At 35.0% G+C, this 15476-nt stretch overlaps 1 protein-coding gene across 3 annotated transcripts in view; it reads right to left on the reverse strand.

Moving 5' to 3' along the window:
• Wwp1 (WW domain containing E3 ubiquitin protein ligase 1) overlaps positions 1-15476 on the reverse strand; it is a 117248-nt gene that overhangs the window by 72499 nt on the left and 29273 nt on the right. For all 3 annotated transcript variants that reach the window (XM_047545730.1, XM_047545722.1, XM_047545738.1), the window contains exons 3-5: positions 13061-13151; positions 8987-9125; positions 8347-8471 (exon numbers count right to left, since the gene is read on the reverse strand). In XM_047545730.1, coding sequence (XP_047401686.1) covers positions 8347-8471; positions 8987-9125; positions 13061-13130 — 334 coding nt within the window. In that variant the 5' untranslated portion in view covers positions 13131-13151. The remainder of the gene's footprint in view (positions 1-8346; positions 8472-8986; positions 9126-13060; positions 13152-15476) is intronic.

Below are 15476 nucleotides of genomic sequence, written 5' to 3' on the forward strand. Positions count from 1 at the left end.
GAAGTTGGAGACTGCCCCTGGAAGAATGGAATGTCAAGGATCTCCGGAGCCCATTGATGACCAAATTTACCTGCCTTTATCAAGGACTGCAAGCAAGGAGATGCTAATTAATGCCCCCTGGGCCCTTACCTGCCTGAATCACCTTGGCCCTCCCCCTGCCCTTGGCTTCTCACTTATGTAAAACCGGGCCTAGTCACGAAGGCAGGAAGGAGAGAGAGGTAAGGGGGGAGAGAACTGGAGAACAAAAGAGACTTTAAAAGATGTAGGGTGCGCTCACTTCTTGGGACTTTTAGAACATCAGCATAACCGAGGCAGGATGGACAAATGGATATAAGATTCTATCCATGATAAAGAAAAAGGGGGGAAATGAAAGGCCCCAGCTCTTTGTCTTAAACCCATGACCTAGGACACTCTACCAAACCCCCCCCTGGGAAGGTTGCACGGCCTACCTGGAGGTCATTAAACTGATAACTAGGTTAAGAAAGAATAGGGCGGTTGGGAAAGCATAGATCATCGGGTCCCAGGGAGTGCCTGAACAATCAGGAACTGATAAGCGGGAACCAGGAACCATAAAAATACCAAGAATACCAAGTAATAATTGTGGATTTTTTTGGGATATAATAACCTTACCCTTCAAGTAACCTATGTGCTGTGTACGTGCTGGATTCAAAATAACCAATAGGAAACCTGTTGCTTACCGCGCGCGCAAAACCTGCCCCTTTACCCTATAAAAACCTGTACCCCAAAAAGCCCGGTGTGCCACATAACCGAAGCTCCGGCTGAGGTTTTGCTGTGCACCCGCAGGCGCCTGTGTAATCAATAAACTGCCTCTTGCTTTTGCAGCCAGGGATCACGTGAGTTCTTCCTTGGACAGGGGGTCTGAGGGTCTTTCAATTCCAATTTCTTAAAACCTGTTTCCCTGTCACAAATGGAAATAATAAGAGCTCCAAACTCTAGGCACAGTCATAAGGACCTAATGCAAACCCATATAGAAAGCACTAGTACCACACCAAACACACAGTTGGTGATCAAAAATGCTAAGTACTAAGACAATAGTTTATCATTTCTTTTTACATTAAGTCAAACACTTTACTCCCATTATTAGAACATCTAGCTCTTATTGACATTCAAGTGATTTTACATCAACTTCTATCCTACAATGTATTATGAGTTATTAGTGAGGGACAGGAGGAATGGGAAGATGAAAGTGGCAGGGTACAAAGTTTAAATTAGAAGAAGTAAGATTTTTTTCCTTTGAAATATACTGCACAGTGTGGTAAATATCATAAATAATAACATTACACATTTTAAAATCGCTAAAAGACTAACTCAAATTTTATCACCACAAAAAGTGAGAGGTGAAGTGCTAGATATGATTATTAGTGTGATTTAATTATTATGCATTTCACTTATAAATCATATTACTTTTGTACTCCACAAATGTATAAAACTAAAAACTGTCAACTCAGAATTTTAAATTAAAATTTAATAAAACTATCAGTGATCTCTTTAGTATCCAAAATGGGGCTAGTTACTTCAGTCAGATCTTTAGTGGCTTTCTGCAGCTATTGAAATCATGGAACTTTCCACATCTTAAAGTTCTTAACTTTAATATTACCTATATTTAACAAATTTAGGATTTCCTCCCATTTACCAAATGTCCAGCATAAGCATCTTGACTAACTATTCAAGAATAGCAAAGACAACAAAAAAATTTACAACTGGTACTGGACAGAAATTCTTTGTAAAACAATTCAAGAACCATGTAATTAAAGACCTTGAGATCCAAGATGGTGGACTAGAGGGAGACTGCACTGCTTGTCACTCAGTAATGTGGGATTCAAGCAGAGAAAATACTGTTTCTCTGCAAGGCAGCTATTGCTGCCCACCAACTCCCTGCTGTTTACCCCGTTCACCTGCCACGATCACCCACCATTTGCCAGCATATTGCCTGCCTTTTGAGTGTAGCTCACTGACCACAGTCTATCTGCCATTTCCCCATTTGCCCGCTTCTTGCCTGCCTATCACTGCCTTTCACCTACCATTGCCCACCTCCCGACATCCACCTGCCGTTCGTCCACCATTAGCCTGTAGACCACTCACAGACCGCCAGCAAATTGCCTTCTACCTGCTATTGCCCAGAAATCTATTGTCATAGTACCACAGGTTTGGTTATACACAGCTGCAGCCACCTTGGGACAACCACCAGGGTCTGCAGGTTTGCCTCTGCGGCTGCCACTATCTCAGGGCATGGCCACATCAGTCTGGGGACTCAGGTCAAGGCCTGGAAATATACTGGGGTACCTGCAGGTCTGGTTGCACCTGAGGTCTTTCTGCTCAGTGTGGTAGTGGCTGCCATCTGGCTGCCTCTTTGCAGGATCATTCCTTTGTGTGAGCACGTCCCTGGTGGTCTCTCTGCAAGTTGAAAGAGCACTGAGATCTTGGGACTGCAGCAAGACAGGACCAGGGGAAGCTAAAGCCCAGGTCCATCAGATTGCAGCTGGGTTTGTGTGGGATGGTCTGTGTATAGCAAGCCTGTGGAAAGCCAGAGACTGAGGGGGAATTCCCTGGGGGGAACAGAGGTTGAAGAAAGTGGAGAAAACTGCGCTCTCTCCAGCTTAGTGAGTCCTCAAATGTACAGGGATGAAAGGGGCCAGCTACGGTTGGGAAGACTGTAAGAGAGTATGTGGGCATCTTGCTATTGGCTCACCCACCCAACCAGTCCAGCACCCACTGGACTAGAGCTAACATCAAACTCCAGACAACTCCACCTACCAATGGAAGATAAGAAAATTTTTGAAAGCCAACAGAAGCAATCATTCAATTTTCCACTGAGACTTTCCTCCTTTTTTTTTTTTTCTCTTTTTTCACCCTCTCTCTCACATCACTACCATCTTTGAATCCAAATATTTTTCATTCATCAATTTCTTAAGGAATGGGATATCTGAATAGTATATGACAGTTTTGTTGTGTATTCTTATTTTTACTTTTAAAAAAAAATTTGTACATATTTTTTTCTCTGTCTCCCTGGATTCTGCTTCTTACTTCTCTCATACTAATAGTCAACCTCTATTAATTCCTCTCTCACTCTTCCTGTAAATTTTTACATCTTTTTTCCCTCTCCCTCATAAACCTCACATCTTATACTACTTCTATTCCCTCACTGTCCATCATTTGAAATGACACTGTAAGACTACAGAGTAGAATCTGTACTGCTTCAGCTTCATACTGTTAGATGAGAAGGCACACAAACGACATGAAAAGACAAGGGAACAAAGTGCCTCAAACAAACCAAGATGTTCCAACAACACAGTAGAAGAAATCTCAGTGAAGGAGTTTAGAAATACAGTTAGATTGACCTTTGAAATAAAGGATGGTACTGGATAGAAAAACAGGAAGTTGAAAGAGCACTTCGATAAAGAGGCAGAGATTACAAAAAGAAATCAAGCCGAAATCCTCGAAATGAAGGAAACAATAAACCAAATAAAAAAAATTCAATGGAAAGTATCAAGAACAGACTAGACCACTAGGAAGACAGAACCTCAATCAATGCAGACAAAATATATACTCCTGAAAATAAATTTGACCGCACAGAGAAGATGGTAAGAAACCATGAACAGAACTTCCAAGAAATATGGGATAACATGAAAAGACCAAATTTAAGACTTATCAGAACAGAAGAGGTATGGAGATACAATCCAAAGGAATGCACAATCTTTTCAATGACATATCAGAAAACTAACCAAATCTAAAGAATGAAATGGAAAATCAACTCCAAGAGGTTTACAGGACTCCAAATGTACAAAATTACAGCAGACTCACACAAAGGTACATTATAATGAGAATGACTAACAAACAGAATAAAGATAGAATTTTAAAGGGTATGAGAGAAAAAAAATCAAATTACATACAGGGGGAAAACAATTCGGATCTCAGCAGATTTCTCAACCCAGACCCTCAATGCCAGGAAGTCCTGGAATAACATATATCAACTTCTGAAAGAAAATGGAAGCCAACTAAGAATCTTATATCCAGCAAAATTAAGCTTCAGATTTGAAGATGAAATAAAAACTTTCCATGATAAACAAAAGTTAAAAGAATTCACAACTAGAAAGCCTGCACTACAGAACATTCTCAGTAAAATATTCCATGAGGAGGAAATGAAAAAAAAAAAAGAAAAAGAAAAAGAAAACCAGCAAAGGAAGGAACTACACTAAAGGAAAGGTCAATCAAAGGAGAAACTAAGTCAAGTCAAAAACCAAAAATAAACCAAAATGACTGGGAACACAAATCATGTCTCTGTAATAACCTTGAACATTAATGGCCTAAACTCATCAATCAAAAGTCACAGACTGGCAGACTGGATTTAAGAAAAAGACCCAACAATATGCTGTCTTCAAGAAACACACCTCCTAGGAAAAGACATCCACAGACTGAAAGTGAAAGGTAGGTAAAAAACATATCATTCCCATGGACTGCGTAAACAAGCAGGAGTTTCCATCCTCCTATATCAGACAATGTGGACTTCAAACCAATGTTAGTCAGAATGGATAAAGAAAACATTTCATACTGCTTAAGGAAATCATACACCAACAAGACATAACAATCATTAATATATATGCCCCGAACAATGGAGCATCTACATACATCAAACAAACCGTTCTCAATGTCAAGAATCAAATGGACAATAGTACTGGGTGACTTCAACCCACCTCTCTCACCATGGATAGATCTTCCAAACAAAAACTAAACAAAGAAACTATAGAATTAAATCTTATAATCAATGATTTAGACTTATCAAACATATAGAGTATTTCATCCATCATTGAATAAATAAAACTTTTTCTCAACAGTACATGGATCCTTCTCTAAAACGAACCATATGTTATACCACAAAGCAACTCTCAGCAAATACAAAAAGAAAGGAAACACTACCCTGATTTCTATCAGATCATAATGGAATGGAACCAGAAATCAATGATAAAATTAAAAAGGATTGACTCTAACACCTAGAGACAAAACAGCATGCTATTGAATGATAAATGGATAAAAGAAGGAATCAAGGAGGAAACAATAAAATACTTATACGTAAATAAGAACATATCAACATATCAAAATCTCTGGGACATTCTCTGAGCAGTGCTAAAAGGAAAGTTCATTGCATTGAGCTCATACATTAAAAGAATATTTAGCTATTTGAACAGATATAAGAACAACATTTTGAAATTTTTTTAGTATACTTTTTTTTGTCTACTTTGTCTGTTAATTGTGTCCATTCTCATCCTGGAAAGACAGATTTGATGGATATGCAAATTTTATATTGTTCCCAACTCTTTCAAGATATTGTTTCACTATCTTCCCATATAGACTACTAATTTTACAATTCTAATTCATAAATCTCTGCAAATAACCTAAAATCTGCCTAGTGTTATGCATTTCACTGTGGTGCCCAGAGATGACTTTCTCTTTGCTATCTTGCTTGGGGTAATATGGATCTTTGGAATCATGTTTTTCATTATTATTCAGAAATATGCTATCATTATTCCTTAAAATATCTCATCTAGTCTGGGGGTTAGCAAATTATAGTCCATATGTCTAAATCTGGCCTGTTTTTGTAAATAAAGTAAAAAAAAAAAAATTCACCAGTTTTTATAAATAAAGTTTTGTTTGAACATAGCTGTATTCTTTCATCTCCATATTTTCCATGGGTACTCTCAATGGCAGAGCTGAATCAGTACAACAGAGACTGTAGCCTACAAAGCCTAAGTATTTATTATCTTGCTCTTTCTAGAAAATGTTTATTCTTCTAGGTTGTAATTTTTGACAGGAGTTCATTCTCCAATTTAGTTTATGGGTAATCTCTGAGATTTAACACAGTTATGCTTTGTTTCAGATTCTGCCAGAAATTAAAAGGTAACCCCAAGACTCTAGACTAGAGGAGTTCAGGCTCCCTACATGGCTCTTAGACAAAAGCTTAGCATTCTGAAAGCTGCTATAAGCATGGCCAACTATTCTAATTCTAGTCCAAAAGATTTTCTTTGCTCATCCTTTACTTTAAGTAAGGACCTCTGTTTTGTTTTGTTTTGTTTTGTTTTTGCAAATCATCAATGTCACAAAGATTTGTTTTATCTAGGATCTAGTTGTTCTGTGATGGAAGTTCTTTATAGCATATATTCTTCACAATTCTGAACATGTAAGATTAAGGTATAATCCTTTGAATCACGTAACTGTAGGGACTATCACATAATTAATTCTCATTTACATGTGTACGTTTATGTGTATATCAGAGAGATAAGAGTATTATTCCTTTACAGTATTAACACAGCAACCTAGACATATTCATCTCTTCAATATGTGAGTGCCTATTCTGCCAGGCACAGTTCTCTGGGGAATGTTGATCTCTGATCAACAAAAACTATAATGCCCTACCATTCCTTCACTTATTTCCTTCAATGGACTTACCACAACCAGTAGAATTGTTATGTTTTCTGATCTATTTCCCCAAATGAACTAAAGGTTTCAACACAGCAAAGAGACCTTGTCCATCCATTTAATTCAGAGATGTATTCTCAGCATCTGACAGAAAGCAGACACTTAATAAACATTTAAAATAAGTGATTAAGATAGTCCTGTCCTTGGGGAATTTATTCTTATAAGGCAGAAGTGGGGTTTTTTTCCCTACCACCTAAACATTCTTTTTTAGCTTTAAGGGCAGGGGGGGCAAAAGAACAATCTGAGTCGATGATTTATCCTATAAACACAGAGTTGTTGAAAATATACCCTTTCCCCAAAGAAACAAAAATTTTACAAAAATCTTTGTTTATAAAGGTGCTTCACAGATTTATATTCAGCTCACATTCATATTCTGAAGCTGTTTTTCTAAACTGCTAGAATAACATATTAATTATTTATTGCTGAGCAATAATTATCCTAAAATTTAGTAGCTTGAAGCAACAAAAACTACTTATTATTATTTTTATTTCTATAGACCAGGAACTCAGTAGGAGACCACACACTTCTGGCAAGTTGGTGCTAGTTGTTGAGAAGAGACCTCAGTGCCTCCTGAGGGTCTCTTAATGGTGGCCTATTTTTCCCACAGTAAGTAATCCAAGAGACCAAAGCAAAAGTTAGAAAAACTCTTACATTCAAGTGTCTCTCTTTTCTTTCCTACAACTTGGGAGTATCTTTTTCAAGGACCTGAAAGCAATTCCTTCAAAATGTAATGATCAGAAAGGACAGGGTAAATCTCTCTCTGTACCTGTGGCAGGACAGAATCCTAACCTTGCTAATTGCCAGCTAGCATACAGAGTTGGTCTAGTTGGAATATGCTGACCAACCTTTCACTTCCCTGACTCTATTGAATCCCTGCTCAAGCCAACTCTACTCTCTCATTTTCCCTTTAAAAAGTCCTGTCACCTCTGTACAAAGTGGAGTTCAGTTTAAAATGGATTCCTCCTTTTTGCAAACGTGTTTTACTAATTTCAATCTACTTAAGAAACAATAAGTCTAAGAGGGTGAAATATATCTTAGATATCAATATCTGATACTGGTGATATAAGGAAAAGAAAGCTACAAAGACCACATATCTTTGCAGAGGTGACTAATAACTTACAGTTTAGAATGGTGTTCAAGTGATCTAAACGCATAACTAAAGGTGATTTTTCAATATGGGAAAATATTAAGAAGCAGCATAAAGGGAAGAAAAATTCTTTTTTTTTAAAGCAATACTAAAATTTCTGATTTTACAATGCAAATAAAAAAATTGAGTATGTACTGTCCAACAAGATAGCTACTAGCCATATAAGACTATTTAAATTTAAATAAAATGAAATACAATTTGAAAGTCACTTTTTTAGTTGTAATAGCCTCCTTTAAAATTGTCAACTGTCTTCTACCCTTGGACAGAAGAATTACAGATAATTATACTACTCTGACTTTTCTAATTCTCCATATTTTCTACAATGAATTGATTATAAAATGAAAAAAGAAAATTTTAAAGTTAGAACTTATATTCAAATAAAATTGTTATTAATCAAGTAACAAAGCAGAATAAGCTCTGATAATGACTTTTTTTTTAAGATTTAAAGTATATGGTATGTAAATAAGTGCTGATGACCACAGATAATAGGGTATTTGTGAATAACTGAAATCATTTTGTAAAGCTATAGAATGCAGACAGACTGGAGTAAATATTACCTGTTTTATAAAATGCCACAAACTTAAAAGCAATCACAAGCAATAAGTGAAGTTCTCTTTTATGAATACAGAATTGTTTTTTGCTTTTGGACTTCAAGATATATTCAGTATCTAAAACTTATGAAGAATAAAGGTAGAACAAAAACTTACATTTTCTATTGTGCTTTAACAGAGTTTGTTTCAAATCTATTGTTGCTCTTCCTAATAAAGCATCTGCTTTTAAGGTGTGATGGCTCCAAACCCGAAATTCCAAAGTACTCTGTGGGGTCACATTTCTGCAATGGTAAAATTATGACAAAAATATAGAAGCATACATCACTCTAAGTGGTAATTCCTCTAAACCATTTATTTCAATAATATTTAAACTGGGAATTAAGTTTATTTAATATTGTATGAAATAGTAAATTGTCTGAATTAGGAATAAAAATTAAAGTACAATAGAACTTTAATAACTAGGTAAGAATTTTTGTGGCTAGCAAATCAAAACACCAGCAATACACTGAGAGTATACTGAGCTTTCACAATAATGCTGTTACTACTGGAACAAATCTCTGAAGATTTAAGAAAACCGATGGAGTTAAGTTATAATACTTCATGTAAATTTATACCGTTATATTACAGAAATGCCAGAATTAAGGAAGACCAATTTATATTATAAGACATTCAGAGAAAATATAGCTATGTGGAAATTAGTTAATAAAAAAGGGGAGAATTATACTTCCTTTATAAGAAAATAGAATAGAAGCACAACCTTCTTAAAGATTTTACATCCTTTGTGCAAAGTACTTACACAGTTAGCTGTTCATCCCATTTTGGATTAGAAGAACTACTGGATTTGGCTGTTTTTTTAATCTCTCCATCTACAACTACATCTGTATATGTTGCTGTTCCAAACCAGTTCTTTTTTCTTTTTAGTTTGGCACTAGAAACTAACAGAAAAATGATAATCACTATTGAATATGTATAGCCAAAAAGTAGGATTGCCTACTAACAAACCATTAAAAATGGAACTGTATTTGCTGTATAACTAGAACTCTTATTGGCAAATGAAGATACAATACAAAAGGGCTACTGATAATGCCTGAGAAACATCTGAATTTTTAGTTTTATTGAGACATAATTCACATACCATATATTCATCCATTTAAATGGCACAGTTCATTGATTTTAACATATTCACCAAGTTGCATTAAAAAAATCAGTGCAATCAATTTTAAAACATTTTTGTTATCCCCAAAAGAAACTCATATCATTAAATAGTAACCCATCTGTTTCCTCCCAACTACCCAATCCTAATCTACTAATCTAACATCGGTCTCTACAGATTGCCTATTTTGGACATTTTCATATAAGTGAAATCATATATGTGGTCTTTTGCGACTGCCTTTTTTCAAATAGCACAATGTTTTCAAGTCTTATCCATGTTGTAGCATGCATCAGTACTTCATTTCTTTTCCTGATAAATAATATTCCATTATATGGACATACCATATTTTATTTATGTACTCATCAGTTAACAGACATTTGAATTGTTCCCACTTTTTGTCTGTTGTGCCTAATGCTTCTATAAACATTTCTTTAAAAATTTCCCTTGGGCATATTAAAAGTGAAATTGCTTGCTAACATAGTAAGTTTCTGTTGAGTAAATGCCAGACTGTTTTCCAAAGGGCTGCACCATTTTCCATTCCTTTCAAAGTGTATATAGACTCTGATTTCTCCATATTTTTACCATTGAATTTAATTATAAACTTCATCAATGCTCAAGAAAAAAGTTGTCTACAGATTCAATATGCCTATTAACATCCCTTCTAGATAGTATTCATCATATAACTATCGCACTTGTTAAAAATAAATGCTTCACCTGGAACAATGGTTTAAAAATAGAAATTATCTGCTTTTTCAAATACGAACTTTAAAAAATCAAATTGCCATTATAGAAGTATATCATACCCCTTTACAAAAAGTTAATTTTAAATCTCATTTACACAAAATGTGACTGGACTAATTTAAACATTTGACTTTAATGTTTAAAACTACTAATGCAAATAGGGGACTACCTACTTTCAGGGCAAAATACTACCAAGCAGTAAAGATACCTTATCAAAATCAGTTCTATCATCAACCACCTATGAACACAGATCTGAGATGAGGAAAAACAAAGGCTCCTCTATGTCATACACATGGGATGTTAAGGATATGAAAACAGACCAGCTACATAAGTTTCCATTCTATGAGAGAATCCTTGCATAAACAAACTGATGAAATACAATGTAATAAGTACTTCAGCAGAAGTTGTGTTTGAAATACAGTAGTCCTCAATATTTGAAGAATAATGGGATATTCAAACCAAATGCTGTATTTAAGTACTGGCAACACAGCACTGCCAAAGAATGTGCACTGTTATGTCTGAAGAACTACTCTCAGGGTCTTGGCAAAACTCATTTCCGTCCTTGGCTGTTCCAAGTTGCTCTAAGTTTCAACACCACTGGACTGATGTCAAAGACCCAGACTTGCTCTCTCTCAAGGTATCTTGAAAATAAGCTTTTCATTCCAAATAAAAGTGTCATTTCCTCAGTATATGCAGATTTTATCCATACACTAGAAGAAAACAGGAAGAAGGGGAATGCAACGTAGAAAGGTGTTAAAAGCACAGGGTGTAATTTATCTGTGTTCATATTTTAACTCTGTAAAGAAATAAACTGACCTTTGTCCATCAATTTTCTCATCCCTAAAACAGGGAAAACAATAGAACCTGATTCTTAGGATTGGTGAGTGAGGGCATGCAAAGCAATATCATCATCAATGAATTCCTAGCACCCAACATGATGACTATTACTCCATTTATTATTACTCATCATATGGTATTAACTCTTCTGAGTTAAATGCAGGACCATTCAAAATACATCCGTCATACATCCTTAACTGGCAGAGTGCTCCATAAGGAAAGAGTTTCTTTTTAAATAATTTTTATTCTCACAAATAAATTATAATATGCTGGCAAGAAAGGTGCATATAAATACAATACTGTGATTTAAATAGCCAAAGACAAATTATTTTAAACAGGAGTTCTTACTAGTGGAAATACACAGGATAATTTTATTTTCCCATTTAATAGGTTTTGGATTTATACACGGAATGTCCTATAACATAAGGTTATATAAAAATTGAAAACTATCAGAAAGGGGTAGGGTGGGTGTTAATTTTAAAACTCTACTCCCAATAACCGCCCTTAAAAAAATAGTAATAAATTTAAGAAAGGTAAAGGAGACACATGCAGATATATAAAAGTTTTACTGCTATAGATATAGATACAAAAGAGAATGACTTAATACATTCTAGGATTTTGAAATTTTAACATTGAAAGACTTCAATTATCTCCAACTTAATACAATACTTTTTAAAATAAAACCACCAACATATTGGTGTTGAGTGCTTTTCGTGGGAGCAGAGAAAAAGGAAGTAAGACTCAAATTCAAAAGAAAGGCAAAAAAATGACAGTAAAGGCATAAATATGCATAAAAGGCAAAGTAATAAAGAGATTTCTCCAATTATGGGGATGGGATTACTAGGGATTGAACACTGGGGCACTCTACATTGAGCTACATCCCCAGTCCTTTTGTAATTTTATTTTGAGACAGGATCTTCTAAGTTATTCAGGTTGGCCTCAAACTTGTGATTTTACTGCCTCAGTCTCCCATGTAGCTATAATTACTGGCAGGTACCATCATGCCCAGTTCTCCATACTTTTAAAAGGATTATATGAAAACAAATACAACAATATGACAGTGCTATAAAAGAGAAGTGAAAAGAACAGAACAACAGATTTCACATCAACAGGAAAAGAGAGATTATACCCTACACATATGCAGAAGTAGTTCAAAAGTTTATAATTGACACCACTAATACAAAAATAATGACTTAGTTTTTATTTTAAAAATTAAAATTACATTACTTGAAAACCTAACAGGTAAAAAATTATAAATATGAATAAAACAGCTCAGTAATTTTTCAACCTCAAATATTCAGATGATTATGTCCATTGTATACCACAGGTAGTCTTCTGTTTGATTCTATTATAGTTTTCCTGCTTTCATGATCACTGATCTATCTTCCTCCCTCCCTCCCTTCCTTCCTTCCCTCCTTCCTCTCTCCCTCCCTCCCTCCATACTGGGTATTGAACCCAGGCCCTGAGGTATGCTAGACAAACACTTTACCACTGAGATATACCCCCAGCCCACCGTTCTTATTTTTATTTGTTATTTGCAATCAGGTATGGGTTATGAACAGAAATAAGAATAAGAATATACATGCGTACAATAAAAATAAGTAATAAGGATTTTAATAATAAGTTAGTTCAGGGAAGCACACCTCAGTTTCCAAGCAGTAAACTGCCAGACTGCAATAGCAGAGGGGTCTTAATCATGACATGATCTATCCTCTTAAAAAAGAAAAAATCAATACAGAGATCACTGTTATAAAAGGAGCAACAACTTGAGAGTCCTACAGTCTTAGTTTGTTTTACATTACCAACAGAAGGTACTTAATTCCTCTGATTCACAAGCTTCCTCACTGATTAGTCAGAAGGGTAATATGTATTACACAAGATACTGTGAAGTCAGTAGGACTATGGATTTTATAAGGCGTTTTTTATTTTTTTAAATTAGATTAACAAAATGAGGGAAAGTTGAAGAGAAAAGTAAAGCAAGGCATTAAAACCTGGTACCATTTAACATAGGTCCAAGTTTGGTATTTTCCAAGAGCATGAATTATGGAATAAGTTTGCTGAACTGGATAGTTTTTAAAAAGTTTCATCAGAGAATCACCAGAATCAGAGAATCACCATTTTAAAAGAAAAATGACTTACCAGTTACCTGTAACTGTAACCTTCCACTATGGTTATTACTAGTATCAGACCTTGGTGAAGCAGTGGCCATGTCCCAAAATTCAGCTTCAACCTATTAAAAAAAGATAATTTATTCACATTTTAATTTTCTTCAAGAAAATCCCTAAAGCTTGAAAAATAAAACCAACAATCAAAAAATGCAATGCCATGAAATTAAAACGCTTCAGTACAGTAAAAGAAACAAGAATGTGAAGAGAGAACCTACAGATGGGAGAAAATCTATGCCAGCTACAACCCAAAGGGGATTAGTATCCAGAATATATAAACTAAAAAACTTTAACAGCAATAAAATAACCCAATCAAAAAATGGGCAAAAGAACTAAACAGAAACCTCTCAAAAGAAACACAACTGATCAACAAGCATGAAAAAATGTTCAACATCTCCAGCAATCCAGGAAATGCAAATCAAAACAACCCTAAGATTTCCTTTCACTCCAGTCAGAATGGCAATGATCAAGAATACAAACAATAACAAATGCTGGTGAGGACGTGGGGAAAAAGATACACTTGTACAGTGTTGGTGGAACTGCAGACTAGTACAACCACTTTGAAAAGCAGTATGGAAATTCCTTAAAAAAACTAGGTATGGAACCACCACATGACCCAAATATCCCACTCCTCAGTGTTTTCCCAAAAGAACTAAAATCAGCAAGCTATAGCAATACAGACACTTCAATGTACAGCAGCACAGTTCACAATAACTAAATTATGGAATCAACCCAGATGCCCTTCAATAATGAATGGATTAAGAAACTGGTGTATATATGCACAATGAAATTCTACTCAGTCATAAAGAAAAATGAAAGAAAAATGAAATTGTGGCATGTGCTGGTAAATGGATGGAAACAGAAAACTTCAATGCTAACTGAAATAAGCTGAACTCAGAAACTCAAAAGTCTAATGTTTTCTCTCATTATGTGGAAGCTAGAGTAAAATAAAGGAAAGGAGGAAAGGATAGGATGTCATAAAGTGTTATAACTTAGATGTGATATCCCCAAAATCTCAGGTGTGAGACAATGCAAGGAGAAATGATTGAATCATAACCTTAACGTAATCAGTGAATTAATTGCTGATGGGATTAAGTGAGTGGTAACTGGAGACAGGTGGGGTGTGACTGGAGGAAGTGGTTCATTAGGGGCATGGCTATGGGGTATATATTTTGTATATGGAGAGTGGAGTCTCTCTCTCTGCTTTCTGATCATCATGTAAACTGCATCCCTCTGCCAATCTTCCCACCATGATGCCCTGCCTCACCCTGAGCCCCAAGGAATGGAGCCTGCGGCCTGTGGACTAAGACCTCTGAAACCATGAGCTCGCAAACTCTTCTTCCTCTACAATTGCTCTGGTTGGGTCTTTCAGTCAGCAGCAAAAAGGCTAACTAAAACAAAGATACAGGGAAGATCCATAGTGTAGAAGCAATCAAGAGGCAGAGTAGAGGAATGGGAGAGGGAAGGCAATGCAGAATGAATTCTTTAAAAATCGTGTTAAGTGCATATATAAATTTAGCACAGGGAATTTCACCTTTATGTATAAGTAAAAAGAATCACTCAAATATAAATAAATAGACAAACTAAAAGAAGTATTGCAGAGTAGAGGAAGGAGAACAGGGGAGAGGGAGAACAGAAAGGAAAAGGGGGAGAAGAAAGATGGAGGGAAAAGAGGTATGTATGTATTATTCTGTTCTGTTTGGAGGAACCCAACTACTATGTATAACTATAAAACTAAAAAAAAAAAAAAAAAAACCATAAAACTAAAAATTTTTTTTAAAAAATGCTGTTCATTTGAATCAACTAAAATCCACATTTCTTTTCAATCTGTAATATGTTGACAAGTTCACAGTTGTGCTCCATGTAAAATTGAGACAGACTTAAGTCATTTAAAATGCTTTAAAAGAATATGAACAATAATCATACCTGAAGAACTGGAGCAAGAAAAAAATTATAATACTAAGAACCCAGGGTCATATGTTGATTAATAAAATAAATATAAAAATGAAAAAATTAATATATTTATTATATTATAGATTTACATATTATCTGAACCATATGTTGCCCTTTATTCCTTAATATTTCAGTGTGTACTTCCTAAGAATGAAAGTATTCTCTTAAATAATCACAGTACAATGACCAAATTGAGGAAATTTAGCTAGTACATTACTATTACCTAAATGACACTCCATATTCTAATTCTTAATCATCTCAACAATATAGTTGGATATATTATATCTTTATAGAAATTTTTTTTAAATATCATATTTGGTCCAGATTTATATACTGTACTAATTAAGTCTCCTGTAAATCTTGACTGTTTCTTTTTACAGATACTGTTTTCCAAGTTTGGTTCTACATTCCTCAACCCAATTTTCTTTTCTTTTTTC

This window comes from Sciurus carolinensis, chromosome 1 (genome assembly GCF_902686445.1).
Source record: "Sciurus carolinensis chromosome 1, mSciCar1.2, whole genome shotgun sequence".
Taxonomy (NCBI): domain Eukaryota; kingdom Metazoa; phylum Chordata; class Mammalia; order Rodentia; family Sciuridae; genus Sciurus; species Sciurus carolinensis.